The sequence below is a fragment of the Mixophyes fleayi genome, chromosome 9, assembly GCF_038048845.1.
Source record: "Mixophyes fleayi isolate aMixFle1 chromosome 9, aMixFle1.hap1, whole genome shotgun sequence".
Taxonomy (NCBI): Eukaryota; Metazoa; Chordata; class Amphibia; order Anura; family Limnodynastidae; genus Mixophyes; species Mixophyes fleayi.
In genome coordinates, this window is record NC_134410.1 from 133398105 (window position 1) to 133417304 (window position 19200).

General features: G+C 43.8%; 1 protein-coding gene and 2 long non-coding RNA genes across 6 annotated transcripts in view; 2 read left to right on the top strand and 1 right to left on the bottom strand.

Annotated features, from left to right (window-relative positions):
- The window catches only part of LOC142101380 (uncharacterized), a 535334-nt gene that overhangs the window by 226684 nt on the left and 289450 nt on the right, over nt 1-19200 (top strand). The window lies entirely within an intron of this gene.
- The window catches only part of GPSM1 (G protein signaling modulator 1), a 225195-nt gene continuing 206022 nt past the window's right edge, over nt 28-19200 (bottom strand). For all 3 annotated transcript variants that reach the window (XM_075185837.1, XM_075185836.1, XM_075185834.1), the window contains exons 12-14: nt 16384-16543; nt 5632-5840; nt 28-2729 (exon numbers count right to left, since the gene is read on the bottom strand). In XM_075185837.1, the coding sequence (XP_075041938.1) occupies nt 2535-2729; nt 5632-5840; nt 16384-16543 (564 nt within the window). In that variant the 3' untranslated portion in view covers nt 28-2534. The remainder of the gene's footprint in view (nt 2730-5631; nt 5841-16383; nt 16544-19200) is intronic.
- Nucleotides 2511-10960, top strand: LOC142101375 (uncharacterized). Of its 2 annotated transcripts, XR_012678990.1 has the most exons (4): nt 2511-2746; nt 5078-5130; nt 5604-5862; nt 10313-10960. It is a non-coding gene; the product is annotated as an uncharacterized LOC142101375 (long non-coding RNA). The 2 variants fall into 2 exon arrangements; XR_012678989.1 differs by having other exon boundaries at nt 5078-5862.

The following is a 19200-nucleotide window of genomic DNA, read 5'->3' on the forward strand; positions in this document are numbered from 1 at the left end:
CTCCAGAAAATAAGGAAGCCATTCCAGTAGACCACAAAATAATTTTTATTAAGCACAATAAAACAAATTTTTCATATATTTGGCAGATGCTTTTGTCAGGAAAAAGTCAAGTACCATTTTGTTAGAAACCAATCCTGAAAAAAACAATTCTGCAAATGCACATTTGAAAATAAATAGTTTTAATACATTCAAGTATGTGGCATTTACGTTGTGTTTGGAGTCCAGTTTCAGTTTTTTGGCTGAGGATGTTTATTGCAGTCGCCAGTATCTCAGATTGGGATTGTCTAATAATTACCGTACCATGACTGACAGAAATAATTGTATTCAAGGTGCTGATTTTCACTTTGATAAATAGGTCACCACTTCCAGTTTTATATAAACCAACCTATTGTGTCATCTTACAGGAGATCTGAATGGGCCTCTTGGCTTGTCTGAAACGGGCGGAGCGAGAAGGGAGCTTGAAGGACAGTAAGAATTAGATTTTCATTCTCCTCAAACTCCACCAAAAACGAAATATATTAGGGTGTACTTGCATTTTTTTATGCCCTTAAAGGATATCTGCAAAGTGTTAACGTCCTAAATATTCTATTCTTACAACACCATAACGTAGAATATCTGAAGCATTAATACATTCTTGTATTCACAGCACCAGACCAGGCTGGTCCTACTCAGCGTCAGTCCTGTGTAATTATTACACCAGGCATAACATAGATTTTCCACAGAGCAGACAAGATAGAGTTATGTTGTGTAACACGTTATTTGATCCCGGGTTATATTATCGGTTTGAGATGAGTACTCTGTATGGATTTTTTTTTTCCTTTTAAGGTAATTTTTTCATTGTGGTATTTAGATTTTGGGGGTTACAGTGATGAATGGCGGCTGGCAGTGTCACTTTGGGGATGGTTGTCAGATGCTTTAGGGGAAGAGAGAAAAGTTACTACCAGTTACCTTTCTGTAAGGGTTTGTTATGATTACTCCATTTACAGCTAAGGCTACTGATCTGCAGAAGTGACTATATGCCTATAACACATGGACATATGTGTGCAGTCTGGGTATGGTGGACCCCGGCCGGTCAGTATGGATGCTGAGCGCCACGTCTGTGCACATGATAGGCCTCTGTAATCTGGTCAGGTAGGGGCAAGTTATTTTGTCCTGTTCCCTCTAGCACACAATTATCATTACTCATGTGCTATAAGTGTATAATCCTGATATAACTTCATTATTCTGATAATAATTTACAGGGGGTATTAATCTTTATAATGATGCTCGGAGTTACCTCAGACTCCTATAAGGAAAAAATACACAAATTAAGCGCTTAAATACAATAAATACTTTGATGTCTCTGAGTTTCTCTCATATAATTACATTTTGTGTACAATATGGCAACTAGATTATCTTAATCAAAGGATTTTGGCCACTTTTGGTGTAATTGTAATCCGTTATGCTATAAATGCTCTTGCAGCGTTTTAGGGGTCTTAGATAATATCTGCTGCATGTGGGTTTCCCCTCCAATATTGCAGCTACGACTGCCCGCTAACAATGGGTCTTTGTGGCACAGTTATTATCAGGGAGAGTGAGGCTGGTACCAGAGATTGTCAGCTTGCGAGCTGGGCCCTCTTACCTCTCGGTCAGTATTGTCTATTACTGTTCCCAATTGTAAAGCACTACGGAATTTGCTGGTGCTATAGTAGAAATAATTGTTGATGATAATTTTACCCACAGTCACATTACTGCTACTGACTTGTGTTCTCCTGTAAAGATGGCTGCTGTGGTTCCCATGGCAGCAGCAGGGAGGTTTGAGCTAGGATACCTTGTCTAGAGTCTGCAAGTCGTCTGGTCAATGGGTAAAGGAGATGCTCTGACACACTGGGGAATGAGAGGCTCTTGGATCTCTAGGCCTCATTCACTAAACGGCAGTAAATGGAGGTCAGCGCCGCCCAGCTGCTCGGATGTTATTGCTATTATTAGTACCTGTTAACCTGTTCCCCGCCAGTCAGACTAGATATTGTGTTCTAGATCGTAAAGGATGGTGCCACCAGCTCCATAAGTAATGTTAAAAAATGTCCTTTAAGGTACAAAAGAAAACCATTTTTGCCATTTAGTGAAAAGGCCCTTTGTGACCGAGTGCTGCCATGTTTAGCCGGCTTATAAAATACAGTCGTATCATTCAATTCTGTTTCTGTGTTATAAAGTTTCAGAGCTAGAAACTCGTCCACCTTCCCCTCTCTACGCAGCGCTTTGCCAATAACGGGGATGTGCCGTAAAGATTATCCATCCGAAACTGTGGCACATTATTCCTTAATTGCCTATAAAAAGGCATCCAATAAAAAGTCCATGTTATTTACTAATTGGCCAAAGACACTTGGATATTTCACACCAGTTTAACAAGTTGTCCACTTAACCTCTATGCATCAGCTATGCAAATACATTTCTAATTCAAAAATTGTTCTCTGCTTTCAGATACTATGTGGGGTCCAATCCTCGGAGAGTTATTTCCTTTGTAAAAGGCAGATGTCTGTCAGCAGAGCTAACAATTAGCTGTTGCTCAGCCTCCTTTGATGATCTTGGCTTTCTCCGTCCTCCTGGTTGGACGAGAGGTCCACTCTTTGTTCGTCCATCCTCTTGGCCTGAACTCTCTGGATCAGACTAAAGAAGTCTTCATCGGGCATAGTGGGTCCTCGGGGCGTGGAGTCCGGCGGGGCACATCTTTGGTCGTCGATCCGTGCAGACTAGAAGTAAAGAGGGGGTGAGTGACATGAACCTTTTATAATGTCATTTTATACTGGATATTTATGTACAAAGAGACTAGAAAGTGGCATTTAGAGAACTGTGAATAAAACAAATACAGATTAATTATACTGAACAATCTGGGGAAAAATGTAGGATTTAAATGACTTTGTATTCCATTGCTGGTCTGCGGTGCGAGATGTAGTATTGTCCTCAGCAGACCGCCCCAATAAAGGGAGAATGTTACTTGGGTGTCACAAAAATATAATTTAGTTAAATATAACTGACCCAGCCAGTGCACACTGCCCTGTGTTTCCAGGTGTATGAGGACACACGTAGATAACCATCAGCCGGCTGATAGTGGCTCTTTCCATTTATATCTGTTAATGCTGCAATGTTGTATTATAGGTTTGGGGGTACTGTAATGAGGTTCGCAGTACAATAGTTAGAGATTCAGGCTTCCAGTGAAGCGGAATAATGAAAACCTCTTTTCCCCCTATAATAAGACTGGATATAGTGCTTACATACAGACATTGACAGGCAAATGATCATCCCTGGGAAGTAATGAGAGGGTTTTACACAAAGACGCCTTCCAAACCCCACTTGCCCATCAGAGAAGCGGAACGTTATCATTAGATCCTTGATACAGATAACAATGGGAAATCTGTTCGTTACCGTCATGCAGATCGGCTCGTGATAGTATAATCCAATATATAATCATGTAATACGCACATACATACACTGTGAGGACTATTCCGCTTCTCAGAGAGAGCATAGGATGGGTCCTGTTCATTGTGCAATGAATTGTTATAGACGGAAGCTGAGGATTCAGGGACAACGGTATGTTTGAATCTCGCTGTAATCCAAATAAACGTAACACGAAGAGTCCACCAGACGTCATCTTCCCATCGCTTACCCTGAACGTTCCAACCGGAGTATATATTTATGGACTCTTCTGTCTGTACACTTTCTTTGTGATATGACACAGATCTAAACCACACCTGATTCTTAAATGTTGCGAGGTTGGTGGCCTTAATAACGCATGGGGTTTTCGTTTTCCCCTTTGGTGCCTGGGACACTTCCTGGCATTCATCCCCCCCTCTCTTTAAACACACATGAAGTGAGCTGCCCCTTCAGCGAAACAAATGGTTGAAGGGGTTAAATTGAGGTGTTACTCTTCATCATCTGGGACTAGAAATCTCACATTATCCAGTGTTCTCCCCTGGAATCTAGCAGGAGAGAGCCACCCATGGGGAGAACCCTAATCCCTGCCCATCACCAACCCATCTTTTCACCCCAGCCAAGACTAACCCTGCAGCGGCCGGGATTGTCAGGATATTGAGGAGTTCAGCGGAGGTTGTGAAGGGCGAGACTGTCCTTGGCGGGGCCCTTTGCGGCACTGTGAGGTCACACACACCTCCTAGGCAACAAGCACTGTAAATGCCAGGGTTAGGTAGAGCATCGATCTCTATCCCAGCTCAGAAAACCTCATTTTAATGGGGAAGATTCCTTTTTCAAATGAGGGTGCCCCTGTTTAATCATTAGACAACAAAAAATATAAAAGGTAGACAATAAGGGGAATCGGGGTTCCCCTTGGCTCCAAAATTATTGCCATTTCATCATCTATGCCACCCCACTGGTCCCATTATACTAAATGTCTGCCAGTGCATGCTGGTACATGTAGTTCCACAATACCTTGCAGCAGCTCGCAACACTCGCACTTCTTACATGAGGTTTTGTGAGTAGGCATTTCTATTGCATCGGCAGATACAAGGTTCAATAAGTAGAACATTGGGCCTAATAACGTGCAATATTTTGGTGTGAGTGATGGAATCGGCCTTTATTGATTGATCTCAAGACATTGTCCTCTGTTCACAGCCATTTCAAGATGCAAGCGCTCCTTTTAATAAGCTGAACACACATGAAGGGGCCCATTCAATTATTCGCAAGGTTTCAAAGTAACCCAACTGTTCTGCTCGCACTGGCAGTAATTACGGTAATGAAAACTTTTCACTTTTTTTCTCAGTGCAAGCAAAATATGATGGATTATCATTACCTGCAACATCACACAGTAACACGCCCACGAGGTAACTACGGAACCTCGCCAATAATTGAATTCGTCCAGCAGTCTGAAGTAAATATAAAAAAATACTTTCTCCACAATGACCTCATTATTCCGCTATCGTTCACAAGTACAGACATAGTATTTTGTGTGAGTGACAGAGAAATGACCATGTTCTCGCCGCTATAAAGGGACATCTTACTAAAACAGTACTTTGCAGAAATGTTTTACTGCTTTGACAAGTTACTGTGTAGTAAAGATATTATTATTATTATTCTTTATTTATAGGGTGCCACATGAGGTCCACAGCACCGTACAGAGAGCTAACAACACTACACAAGGTAAACTAATAACACAGCATCTCTAAACACAGTTACGGATAGCCTGGATGGGTAATGAGCGTCAAGGGGTATATTCAGCGCAAGTGCCCATTAGTGTGGACACAACTGAGTGAGGTGAAGACAATGGAGGAATGGAGACACTGGGCAGGACGTGCGGAGTGTAGCTGGTGAGCAAACGTTGTAGGTAATGAGAATAGGAGAGAAGAGGGCCCTGCTCACTAGAGCTTACAATCTAAAGGGACAGGAGCAGACAAACGCTTGACACATTGGAGTAGGGGGAGCCAGTGTAAAGGGATCTGAGGGCAAGAAGCAAGAGTGGGAGAGATGGAGGACACAAGTACCAGTTTTCATGGTCATTGCAGCCACGGGGCTATATGGCTACATCCGTTCATACACCTCCATAGGACATAATGTATTACACATAACATTGCTCTGCAGGTGCTGACTAACCCTAACATTGGTTATATATAAAGATACAGGCTTTACATATGAATCGCTCACCTGACATTTCATCAGCATGTTGAAGAAATCGTCCCCTGGCTCGTGCTGGTCTCCTTCTACCCTCAAGTGACCCATGTTATTGTGCGTTAGCCGAAGACCGGGCAAGTTCCCCACACTCGCCCGTTGATCATCTAGTCGTCTGCTTTGGGAACTGGCTATCAAGTCAAAGAACTCTTCTGTCTGGGGCGATGCCATTAATGAGGAGGCAGCTGGAGGGACAAGTCACCAAAGGTTAGATTCGTGTCCTTCTTTCACCACTTAATTTAAGAACATAATTTCACATAAGAACAAGTTGTATAGCATAACATGTTATATCCATGCCTGCAGGCTAAAACTAGACAAAAATGATTTAGTCTAATTAAAATGAGTGTGCTGAGCAAAAGCATTCTGTAATAACTACTTGAAATATGCCTGAAATTGCCTGTTGAAAGCAGAAACACTCACTGTTGCTGCCAATTGACAGATAGAAAAGCTGTTCAAACCCTTTCTTTGCTACATCTGTAACAATGGAAACAATCAGTGCAGTCCACAGTTAATTTCCATGATTACAGACGATGCTAAAGTAGGTAAATTGTTTAAATGGCAGCAATACTGTATATTTCAGCAGGTGATTTCAGACAAAAGCATTATTTTATGTTTAATAAAGTATTCCAATACAATATACTGTAGAACCAGCTTAGTGATTTTAATTAGGTAACACCTCAATTTTACACTGCATATCTGTGTTTATCTAGCAAAATGAAAACAGGAGCTATTGGTTCATATTTTGATCAAAACATTTAAGCCTGCACCCCAGCTTCAAGAGTAAATAATTTTATGCAGGCCCTACACTGACATATGCTTCAATCACCATTAAAATGAGACACTCAGTGCACATGATCTTGCTTCCTATTTCAAGGACAAGATTGATAAGATCTGACTTGAAATGGTATCATCTCCCTAGACTAGCAATCAGCTCAATTCCTTTCCAGCAACCTCTGACACCCTCTCTTCATTTGATCCCACAAATGAAGACAAAGTTTCTACTCTCTTCTTATCTTCCTACTCTACCTCCTGTCCTCTCGATCCCATATCCTCACAAATTGGTAGGTCCCTGTCTCCTGTGCTCATTCCACCTTTAACTAAACTCTGTAATGTCTCTCTCTACTGGGATCTTCACGTCATTACACAAGCATGCAGCGATTACTCCTAGTCTGAAAAAGCAAAATTCTGACCCAAACTTTTAATTTACCGCTTCAGCTCCCGTGCCCCTCCAGACTTCTCGAGAGAATTGCCTACACTCGCCTCACACACTTCCTTTCTGCAAACAACCTATTGGAGCCTCATCAATCAGACTTTCACTCTCAACACTCCACAGAGACTGCGCTGACCAAGGTTGTCAATGATTTGATCACAGCTAAAACTGACGGCTATTACTCTCTTCTAATTCTCCTGGATCTCTCTGCTGCATTTGACACTGTTGACCACTCTCTCCTCATACAAACGCTACAATCCCTAGGTCTGCAAGACACTGTCCTATCTTGGTTCTCATCCTACCTATCTAATCGCTCTTTCAGTGTTAATTTCTCTGGATCCACCTCTGCTCCGCTTCCTTTATCAGTTGGAGACCACAAGGCTCAGTCCTAGGTCCTCTGCTGTTCTCTATCTACACCACTTCTCTTGGAAAACTAATAAGTTCCTTTGGATTTCAGTATCATCTCTATGCAGATGATACACAAATTTATCTATCCTCTCCTGATCTCTCACCATCTGTGTTGTCTCACGTTACTGACTGTCTTTCTGCCATTTCATCTTGGATGTCTTCTCACCAACTCAAACTCAATCTTTTAAAAACAGAATTAATAATATTCCCACCCAAGAACAGAAGCTTCCTGCCTGACATTTCTATTTCTGTCGATAACATGACCATAAATCCCACCCCGCAAGCTCGTTGCCTAGGTGTAATCCTTGACTCACAACTGTCCTTTGTTCCCCACATCAACTCTATATCTAAATCATGTTACATACATCTAAAGAACATTTCCAGAATACGCACATATCTGACACAAGACACCGCAAAAACATTAATTCATGCACTCATCATCTCCCACATCGACTATTGCAATTCCCTCCTTACTGGTCTTCCCAAAGTCAGATTCGAGCTCTTTCAATCTATTTGAACAAAGCGGCTAGATTGATTTACCTGGCAAATCGTTATTCCTCTGCAGAGTCACTCTGTCAGTCTCTACAGTCATGGCCAGAGGTTTTGAGAATGACACAATTATTGGTTTTCACAAAGTTTGCTGCTTCAGTGTTTTTAGACCTTTTTGTCAGATGTTGCTATGGTATACTGAGGTAACATTACAGCATTTCATAAGTGTCAAAGGCATTTATTGACAATTACATTAGGTTTATGCAAAGTCATTATTTGCAGTGTGGACCCTTCTTTTTGAAGACCTCTGCAGTTCGCTCTGGCAGCTGTCAATCAACTTCTGGGCCACATACTGACTGATGGCCGCCCATTCTTACCTAATCAATGCTTGGAGTTTGTCAGAATTTGTGGGTTGTTGTTTGTCCACCTGTCTCTTAAAGATTGACCACAAGTTCTCAATGGGATTAAGGTCTGGGGAGTTTCCTGGTTATGGACCCAAAAATTTTGATGTTTTGATCCCAGATCCACTTAGTCACCACTTTTGCCTTATGACAAGGTGCTCCATCATGCTGGAGAAGGCATTTGTTCATCACCAAACTGTTCTTGGATGGTTGAGAGAAGTTGCTCTTGGAGGATGTTTTGGTACCATTCTTTATACATGGCTGTGTTCTTAGGCAAAATTGTGAGTGAGCCCACTCCCTTGTCTGAGAAGTAACCCTACACATGAATGGTCTCAGGATGCTTTACTGCTGGCATGACACAGGACTGATGGTAGCACTCACCTTTCCTGCTCCGGACAAGCGTTTTTCCAGATGCCCCAAATAATCTGAAAGGGGATTCATCAGAGAAAATGACTTTACCCCAGTCCTCAGCAGTCCAATCCCTGTACCTTTTGCAGAATATCAGTCTGTCCCTGATGTTTTTCCTGGATAGAATTGGATTCTTTGCTGTCCTTCTTGACACCAGGTCATCCTCCAAAAGTCTTCTCCTTACTGTGCGTGTAGATGCACTCACACCTGCCTGCAGCCATTCCTGAGCAAGCTCTGCACTGTTGGGAGTGGGCTCACTCACAGTTTTGCCTAAGAACACGGCCATGAATAAAGAATTTTACCAAAACATCCTCCAAGAGCAACTTCTCCCAACCATCCAAGAACAGTTTGGTGATGAACGATGCCTTCTCCAGCATGATGGAGCACCTTGCCATAAGGCAAAAGTGATAACGAAGTGGCTCGGGAATCAAAACATAAAAATTTGGGGTCCATGACCCGGAAACTCCCCAGACCTTAATCCCATTGAGAACTTGTGGTCAGTCCACAAGAGGGGGGTGGAGAAACAAAAACCCACAAATTTTGACAAACTCCAAGCATCGATTAGGCAAGAATGGGCGGCCATCAGTCAGTATGTGGCCCAGAAGTTGATTGACAGCTGCCAGGGCGGACTGCAGAGGCAAGACGCGTCAACACTGCAGATAATGACTTTGCGTAAACTTAATATAATTGTCAATAAAAGCCTTTGACACTTATGAAATGCTTGTAATTATACTTCAGTATAACATAGCAACATCTGACAAAAAGGTCTAAAAACACTGAAGCAGCAAACTGTGTGAAAACCAATATTTGTGTCATTCTCAAATCTTTTGGCCATGACCGTAGAGTCTTTGTTGAGTAAGTGAATCACTTTTAGCAGATTTAAATTGTGAGCTGTGTGCCATAGGGACCAAAACCACTGTCTGCTCCCTTAACGTCAGGTGCCGGATCCTAACCCTCTAAAATATTGAAAATGTCAAAATCTGAAGGTTTTGGATCTCTCTGTTTTTACTAAAAAAAAAATGAAGAAGGCTAAAGTAAAGGTGGTATTCCATCAGGATGCACAAGATGTGACAGGGAAGTCTGCAGCATGTGAGTGAACGTTGCCATTGTAGTATTATGACATTTTCCTGAGAGGTCATAAAAAACATCTGACGGTACAGACCTGAATACAATCATTTTAGTTTGGTGAAAGGTCTGATTGTACCTCAGGAGTCTTATCTGCTGTATTTGTACAGAAGCCCCCTCACTATTGTTACCTGGCAGCAGTGATTTAGAACAGGGAGCTGACAATAGCACAGATCTCGTCTGTTCTCTCCTTTGTGTCCGCCAGAAGAAAGGAGGTCTGGGTGGAAGGGATTAGCAGATGAATTACTCATCAACCCTAAATATAGCGGTCCAGTACAATGCAACATCTTCTGGGGGGAGTTGCTTTAGCAGCTAGGTGAGCTTTCCAGGACATAGAGGGGAATAGCTAATTGATCGTAGTGTAGAAGAAAATATTCTGGAGCAGCCACCAAGTGATTCAGGGAAAAATCCAGGAGTTTGGCTTTACTGCTGCGAACTATCCTGGTTTCAGTGCATTGTTCTATGCTGGGATTTCACACCTACTTTATACAGTATCAAAGCTTCTCATGTGCAGTGATACATAATGACAACAAGATCATTGTTGCCTAAATCCACAAGCAAATCACAAAATGTTGTGTATTATTACGTACATCACTGACTTCTTTTCATCTTTTAGGTCACCGACCATATGATCATGGAATGACATTGTTCAAAATCTCTTCAGCAGTAAATGGTCTAATTTGTTTAGGGGGTAACATTCTCTGCCCCATGCAGAAACGCTTTCATCTTCAGTACAACAAATTGGTTGCCCTGTGGAAGATTAATGAATATTGCAACTGTAATAATGACACATCAAGCACCAAGGTAATAGGAGAGAGTTTAGGTTGGTGCCAGGATGTCAACTAGTATTGGCCCGTAGTGTAATAAAAGTACAGATGGAGGGTAAGGAGTAAACTTCCCTGCACCCCCACTTGCATCGTAACATTGTTTCATCAGATGCAAATAAGCGAGGCCTAAATGCCAAACGTAGAGGAAGGGTTAACATTGAATTTTAATTAACCCCTGCAGTTCAGGATTCAGTGAGACAACATATTGGGGTCAGAGCGTGTCGCAGCTGGCTGCATCTAGCTACCCCCTCTGCCAGCCTCAAGTCCCAGGGACGCATGTGATGTCTTAGCGGGATGGTGACAGTTCTAGTTGGTAGCGCTGGATAGGAAAGGCTACTGTCACTTTCTGTCAGCCGGCCTGAGCTCCTCTGGGAGGATAATTGTGGGCTGACAGTTTATATCCGTGTACAGAGAAGATACTGCACGTTAGGCACTGGCAGTAGGATATGGTATAGGGGATATCTGAGGACCGTACGTCTTGGTGTGTTCTTGGAAAATCACCTGGGCAGATAGATGCAACCAAATTGCAGTTTATTCAGTTGGTAAATAGTCACCAGGGAGAAGAATTTCTTAAGGCACAGCGGACACGTGACAGAAGCACAGTTACTAATTCACACCACATACAGGTTATATATCCCACAGTGATGGGCGGTAGCCAGCTTATAATAGGTGGGAAAGTGATAGTGCTAAACCCGGGATGTCCTCCCCTGGTGGCTCTGGGGGCCGTTGGTGGAGAGGGCACCGGGAGTCTGGCTCAGGGAACTATTACGTGATGACCTTGTTGGCCAGGTGACAAAGTTGATGAGGCTGTTAGCTAGTGAGGATTCTTACAAGTGTAATAACTAATTTAGTTAGTACAGTTAGAGATATACAAGAGGAGAACAGGAGGGGAACCTTCTACCTGCAAACACTGCTACATGAGGACAACATTCCACAATCAGCCCTGAGCTCTGATATCCTTCACCACCTGGATTGGTAACTGCCTGGACTCTCCCTGCTGAACTGTTTCTCACACTTATTTTGACTATGCTGCTTGTTTTCCCACCTTTAAACCACACTGTTGCCCCACTTAGCTTGTAGTTTTAACTGGCTCCCTCTTGTCCTGTGGATTTACATAACCAGCTCAGTGCACCTTGTATTATGCCTTATGTTATACTTTTGCCTTCCAATCATGCCTAATGTCACTGTCTAATCTAACTGTTTATCTTAACACAACCATCTGGTATCTCTGCTGTCCTTACTGCTTCCTATTCCCTGGCTCATACTTTACATATTTTCCTCCTCTTTTCTCTCCTACCGCTGCACTCTCTCGCTTCACTCACCTTTCCTGCTCTCACCATTTCCTCACTTTACTTGTAATCCCCTTACCATCCCTGATTTCTGGATTACTTTCACCTGTCTATTTCACACCTTCTCTAGCTTTATCATGATTTGCTCCTCTCTCACTTCTGTCCTCTCTCTCTATTCCCCCCCCCCCCCCCCCGCTTCCCTTGCCCAACCTTTCCATATTCTTCCTGCTCCTCACTCCCCCCTCTCACTTGCCACCCCCCTCCCTATTTCACTCCTCTCTTCTCTGCCCCTGATCTGACTCGATGCCCCCTCCACCATCTTCCCTCTCTCCTCCTTTTCCCCACTCACACCCTTTCCCTCTTGTCCTCTTCGCTGCTCTTCTCTCAGGATCAGTCTGCTCCTACCTACCGCCTCCCTCTCTTTCCCCCCAAAGAATCTATTCCCTCACGTCACTCCTACCTTCTGCCTCTCCCATTCATAAACCCCCTTATCTGCCCCATCTCCACTCCTCCCCCACCACTTGCTCCTTTGCCCCCCCCCGTCTCCTGACAAATCCCCTCTTATTTCTGCTTCTCGTCCAATTCCAACCCTCTCTTCCTGTCATTCCCCTCGCTCCATATCTTACTCACCCTTGCAGTCGAGCAACCCCAACAATCTCATCTACATCTCTTCTCTTCCCTCTCTCCCTCTTTCCTGTGGTCTCTGGAATGCCAGATCAGTCTGTAACAAAATGACCTCTATCCATGATCTTTTTATCTCTAGATCCTTCAACCTGCTTGCCATCACTGAAACCTGGCTATCCCCTGAGGACACTACCTCTCCAGCTGCTCTCTCTTTCAGGAGCTTGTCCTTCTCCCACACACCCAGACCTGGAGACCGGCAAGGTGGTGGCATCGGCATACTTCTCTTCTCCTGCTGCTCTTTTCGGGTTTTTCCCCCCCTGAACCCTCCCTCTCTTTTTCCTCCTTTGAGGTTCACTCTATCTGCCTATTCCACCCAGTCCACCTCCGTGTTGCTGTTAACTACCGTCCTCCTGGTCCTGTCTCCCAATTCCTTGATCACTTCCCTCCCTCATCTTGGGGGACTTTAATATGCCTATAGACAATCCCTCAGTCCCTGCTGCCTCCAAACTTCTCTTCCATTCCTCCTCCCTTGGTCTCTCTCAAAGGACCTCCTCTCCCACCGCAGTGACTACTCCCTAGATCTGTTTTTTCACACCTCTGTACTGCCTCTGACCTCATAAATTCACCATCCCCTCTCTATTAGCATCTCTTCTCCCCTCTCACCGTCCCCATCCCCCAAGTTTACTTTCACCTGGCATAATCTTGACACAGTTGATTCTACAACTTCTCCTCCCTTAGCTTGCTCCTCTCCCCCATCACCACTCTTTCTTGCCCCGATGAGGCGGTCTCATTTTACAATTGCACTTTTACCACTGCACTTGACTCTATCGCCCCAGCTGTCACCATCAAGCTTCGTCGGTCCCCGCCGCAACCGTCGCACTCTAAACTTACCCGCTATCTTCAAAAATGCTCTCGAAGTGCAGGACAGCTCTGTAGAAAGTCACACACTCATGGTGAGTTCCTCTACTTCAAGTTCATACTTGCCTCTTACAGTTTGGCCCTATCGCTCTCTAAACAATCTTTCTTTAAAGCTCTCATTTCTCCCCAATCCTCCAACCCCCATCGGCTTTTTGCCACCTTCAACTTCCTCCTCTCCCCTTCCCCTCTCCCACGCTCTTTGCTGTCAACTTTGCTACTTACTTCACCTCCAAGATTAAGTCTATACGTCATGAAATCTCCCAGCAGTCCCTTCTTACCCCACCCTCTTCCCCCTCCCTGCCCATTCTGTCCCCCTTCTCACCCTCCTCTGCAACTATCTCCTTTCTCCCTTCCCCTCTTGCTAGCTCACCCTCCTTCTCTTCCTTCACTCTGGTATCTGCAGATGAAGTCCATATCCCTCTCTCTTTCTCTCCCCCTCCACTTGCCCACAGGACCCAAACCCCTCCCACCTCCTCTGCTCCCTCTCTCTTGAAGCCTGCTCCCACCTTGCCCACCTCCTCAACCTCTCCCTCTCCTCTGGAATCTTCCCCTCCTCATTTAAACATGCTCTTGTCTCCCCCATACTCAAGAAACCGTCCCTTGATCCCGCCTCCCTCTCTAATTACCGCTCTATTTCGCTTCTTCCTTTTGCCTCCAAACTCCTTGAACGGGTTTTCTACAACAGTCTGACCTTCCTTCTCTCTTCTCCCTCACTCCTTGACCCGCTCCAATCTGGTTTTCGCCCCTTCCACTTCACTGAAACTGCCCTCACTAAGGTCACTAATGACCTCCTCCTCGCTAAATCCAAAAGACACTACATCCTTCTTATCCTTCTTGACCTCTCTGCTGCCTTCGATACCATTGACCACGCAATCCTCTCAATTCTATAGGCCTCTGTAACATTGTCCTCTCCTGGTTTTCCTCTTACCTCACCAACCGCTCCTTCTCAGTCTCTACACGACTCCACATCCCCCCCTCTTCCCCTCCTGTTTGCATTCCTCAAGGTTCCGTTCTTGGGCCCCCTGCTTTTCTCCCTCTACACCTCCTCCCTAGATGTCCTCATCCGCTCCTTTGGCCTACAGTACCACCTCTATGCTGATGATACCCAAATATATCTTTCATCCCCTGACCTCTCCCCTTCCCTTCTGTCTCTCAGCCATCTCATCTTGGATGTCCCAACGCTTCCTTAAACTCAATATTTCCAAGACTGAACTTATCGTCTTCCCCCCTTCCAGGATTCTCCCACCTCCCCCCCCTTTCTATTTCTGTTAATAACACTACCCTCGTTTCTGTCCCTAAAGTCCGATGCCTTGGGGTCATCCTTGATTCCTCCCTCTCAAAATCCTGCTACTTCTTCCACCTTCGGACTATATCCAAAATTCGCCCCTTTCTCACCACGCTCTCATCTTCAGGATTTTGCCCGGGCTGCTCCCCAGCTGTGGAACAATCTTCCCTGTTCCATCAGGTTAGCATCTACTCTCAAAGGCTTCAAGCGTGCCCTTAAGACTCATTTCTTTATTGAAGTCTATCAGTCCTCCACCTAACTCTCTCCATCAGTTAGTACCATCCTATTTGTGTCTCCCCTTTCCTCTAGGATGTAAGCTCTCGGGAGCAGGGCTCTCTATCCTTGTGTGCTCCTTTAACTATTCCATCACCCCCTGTACCTCTTGGCCTGTTTCCCTAACCTACTTCTCGCTGATTTCTACCATCACTTTCACTCATTGTCCCAGTAATAATTTGATTTGCACCATGTTACCAGTGTATATATTTTTGTTCTTTCTGTATCATGTCTCACTGTTTTTGGTATGTTATGTACGGCGCTGCGGACCCTTTGTGGCCCCTTTATAAATTAAAGATAATAATAATATTATTTTTGTATACGCTCATTGTTTAGCCCAGAAATCTTGTTCTGTCTTATCATAAATAACTACTTCACCTGGTGACATTTAAGAATGAATCTGTAATGTATAACAAGTATAAATACGCATGTAATATAATAACGTATGTTAACAAATGTTTATGAACACAAATTACAGTAAACTGTAAAGTAGTGATGAGGACCGTTCAGTCTGCAGAAAGTCCTTGTGCTTTAGTTGCACCATGTCCTCAGGTCTCTGGAGGATGCATAAAGCAGCATAATGTCCACTAGTCACCAGAATACAGCCTATTAATTCATCCCTGAGGCACGAGGCGCTTTGTCAGTGCATGCCTCGCGTCTTAGTGATCCATTAATATTGGATCAGGACACACAATGGCCGCCTCCTTTGTAACTAATAACTGCAATGTCTTTATGACTGGGAGTAATTTATACCTTTGTGACCAGAACAAATATCACAGTTTTGTTATTTGTTTGTTAAACTGAAAATCATTTTTGAACAACTTTGTGTATCCTGCCGAGTTTTCTAACAAGACAGATATAAATTGCTTTAGTTAGGATAGTGAAGTAAATATTAGTTATAAGGTATTATATTGACAAAAAATAGAAAAATACCCCAATATTTTTCTTAAAATTAATTGGCTATGTCAACTTTTTTCCCCCCAGCCAGACCTCAGGACGTGGGTTTCTTATATTACCACATAAGGGGCCTGAGTCATTAAGGAGAACAAAGTGTAACTGTGCACCTGGGCAAAACCATGTTTCTTTGGAGGGGGAGGTAAATTTAAAATGTGGGGACAGATTTATAGTTGGGGTCGGGCATTCCCTAGATCAATTTGTGCGCTACATGAAAAAACAGCCAGTATTTTCTTTATATGTAAAATAATAAACTAATTTGCACCCTTTGCATTGTAACATGGTTTGTCTTGGAGAACGTGACTCCTTTGTTTGCCTTACTCTCCTTAATGACGCCGGCCCAATTCTCAGACAGATCTCCCCTTCATCAATGCTGACTCTCAATACGTTTCCTTACTCATGTAACCTGTCAATGTTCCACACAGGGTCGGGTAACTCTGCTTATTCCCTTCTGTATCTCTGCTGCTCTTTCTTAATTCTAGAACATTTGTGGAAGAATATTGTAATATTGACTCACGTATCTGGTCGTCCAATGCTGGCACGGCTGTGGCTGTGGTTTCCGTTCCATCGCTCTGGCATTCCTCTAAGCTGCATCTCTGATCATCCATTCGGTTACTCTGAAATTTACTTAAGAGGTCAAAGAAGCATTCCTCATCCGAAGGGGCCCGATTGATTTTCTGCAAAGAAATATCAGGGAAATTCATTTAATAGGGATTTCCTTGGCTCCCCACTCTCACAAATCTATTTCTGCAGCAATCAATGCTGTGTGATTCTCCTTTACAGTAAATATTGATCAGAGGATTATGTACTGTTACCATCAGTTCAGGGAAAGGTGCTTATTTGGTATTTCATGTAGAATAACTCCTTACTAAATTCTGTGTTGTGTGGTTCCCTTTACCAAACCTGCAGGTACTTATCACAATACTGCGAGGCCGATACCACTTCTCAATTACATCAAGAACAAATGGTGTCATTGCCCATAACATTTTATATGAAACTTTGTTCATCCTAAGGTGCTGTCAGCCTCAGGGATGTTACTTGGGAACTATATATTCTAGCCATTTAAAGGAAGGAAACAGCAGAGGTTTATTGTGTTAATATGTATTTATACATTTAATTGTATGGCATTTCACAGTGTACACGCTACGTGGCAATACTGTAATAACAGAATACATATTAAGAACAAAACACAATGCAAAGGTGATGGAAGACACAAAACTACTCAGTGTAAAAGTAACAATTACTAACGTGCTCTTACTTTTACCATTAAAATTTTTACTAAACACCAAAACTGACCTTTTCGTATATAAGTCATCAAGGTAAAATACATTGTGCTCTTCTGTCTGCTGCTCCCTCCTAACATGGCAGCCGGCTGGCTAGGTGCCCACATCGCATAAAAAGATGTTAATATCTCTAAGAGATTATTTGTGATGTTCCCACAGGAGAGGACACAATGAAAATGAAACTTATCTGGTGACAGTTTCCTCATCTGCAAACCCCAAATGTTACATTTATTACAATTTTATCTTGTAACGTCTCCTGCTCACCAGTGATGTATATATTATTTTCATTTTCATCCCCACCTGGAGACAAATGCGTTCAGTGTGTCCAAGAGTTCCTGCAGCTCATACTAAAGATATGATCTTTCTTCTCTTGCCGGCTCCCAAGGTCTGAATATCATATGGCAGAATTATTTTTCGAGCCCCTGGATATGGCACAGCACTGCTCTGTTGATACAGTGCACAGATATTTGCTAACCTGTGTCATATATAAACAACTCTTCCTGGCAGGGCCGGTGCTAGGGTCCATGGCGCCCTAGGCATTTTTACAAAATCTGCGCCCCCCCCAAAAAAAATCGGCGCCGCCCCCCCCCCCCCCCGCAAAAATCGGCGCCCTCCTCCCTCCTCCCTCAGTCTTTCCTCACCTTGTCTCACCACCGCCGCCTCTGCGCCGTCTCCTCCCCTCCGCTCACTGACACTAGTAAGTGGAGGGGAGGAGACGGAGCAGAGAGGCGGCGGTGGTGAGCAATAGCCTCTTCCCCCCCCTCCCCATGCATCTGAATGCTGTGCGGCGGCCGTGACAGGTATGGTCAGCGGTTGCCGCAGTTTTAAAGTAATTTACCATTCTGTGGCGCCCTCCAGAGCCCGGCGCCCTAGGCAAGTGCCTAACCTTGCCTAATGGGAGCGCCGGGCCTGCTTCCTGGATAATAAAGACCAAGGATCTGGCAGCTGGTGGAAGTAAACCAGGATTAGTGAATGGATGGAGTGACACATACATCAGCTGCCAGAGGCTGCTATGGAGAAGTCCAGATCAGGACAGAACACCTTACGCCAGTCCATGTCTCCAGCCCAGAGCCCCTGTCTGACTATTCCCCAAAGTAATGCCCTAAGGATCAGCCACAAAACGTAGTACCATGACCACTCTTCAAGAAGCCACCGGGCTATGGCACGTTGTGTCATTATCAGCGTTATAACTGGAAGGAAGAACGTAGTCTTTTAGGCAATCTATATTTAACCCTTACATTTTCTCAGTGAAACACTCTGCACCATATTCTGCAAAATACAGAAAAATAATATTTATATACTCAAAACTACAAAAGGCACCAAACATTATGCTTATAAACCATTCCTGAGCCCGATAGGTTGATGGAGTAATACAGTTGTGATGAGACACAATCTGTAAGACACAATAAATCTGCATCTGTCCTGTGAGAAGCCTCCGGCTGCCCAGACCATCGTAATACTGGCTAATTAATGTTACCAATTTATTACAATACCAGGTATGAGCTCTTAAATAGGATGTGAGTGATCCTCATTTAATGGCAGATTGCACAGTTGCTACAAGTAATTAGGATACACAAAGCACATGATGAATTCGTTCTAATGAGAATCTCGGGATCGGCATCACTGGGGGAGTCACATGGAAATCACTTTCCATCCAGACTCTGTGGACAGGAAGCAATTCTTATAGTAATTCATATAGAAGTAGTCAATTACAACAGAGACCTGAAACTGCACGAGTGTTTTCAGATCCTTTCAGTGCAGTAAAACAGCACATGTTGCTTCCTGCGTTTGGCATTGAGTCTGTATTGCTATAAGAATGCTATGAGGATATAGATGGCAGGTTGATTACAGACCATAACCGATTTTCCCAGAACAGTCCCCTTTGTGCCAGCCAAAATCTTCCACTTACATAGTTTAATTTCCCATCATTAAGACTATGGAGCAGTCTACAATCCCTAGAATACATTCTTATACCTTTGCTATTTTATTTAGGACGTAAGCCCAAGTATGGGCTGGATTTTATGCGTCAGGTCAGGTGGTTGTTCCAGTTT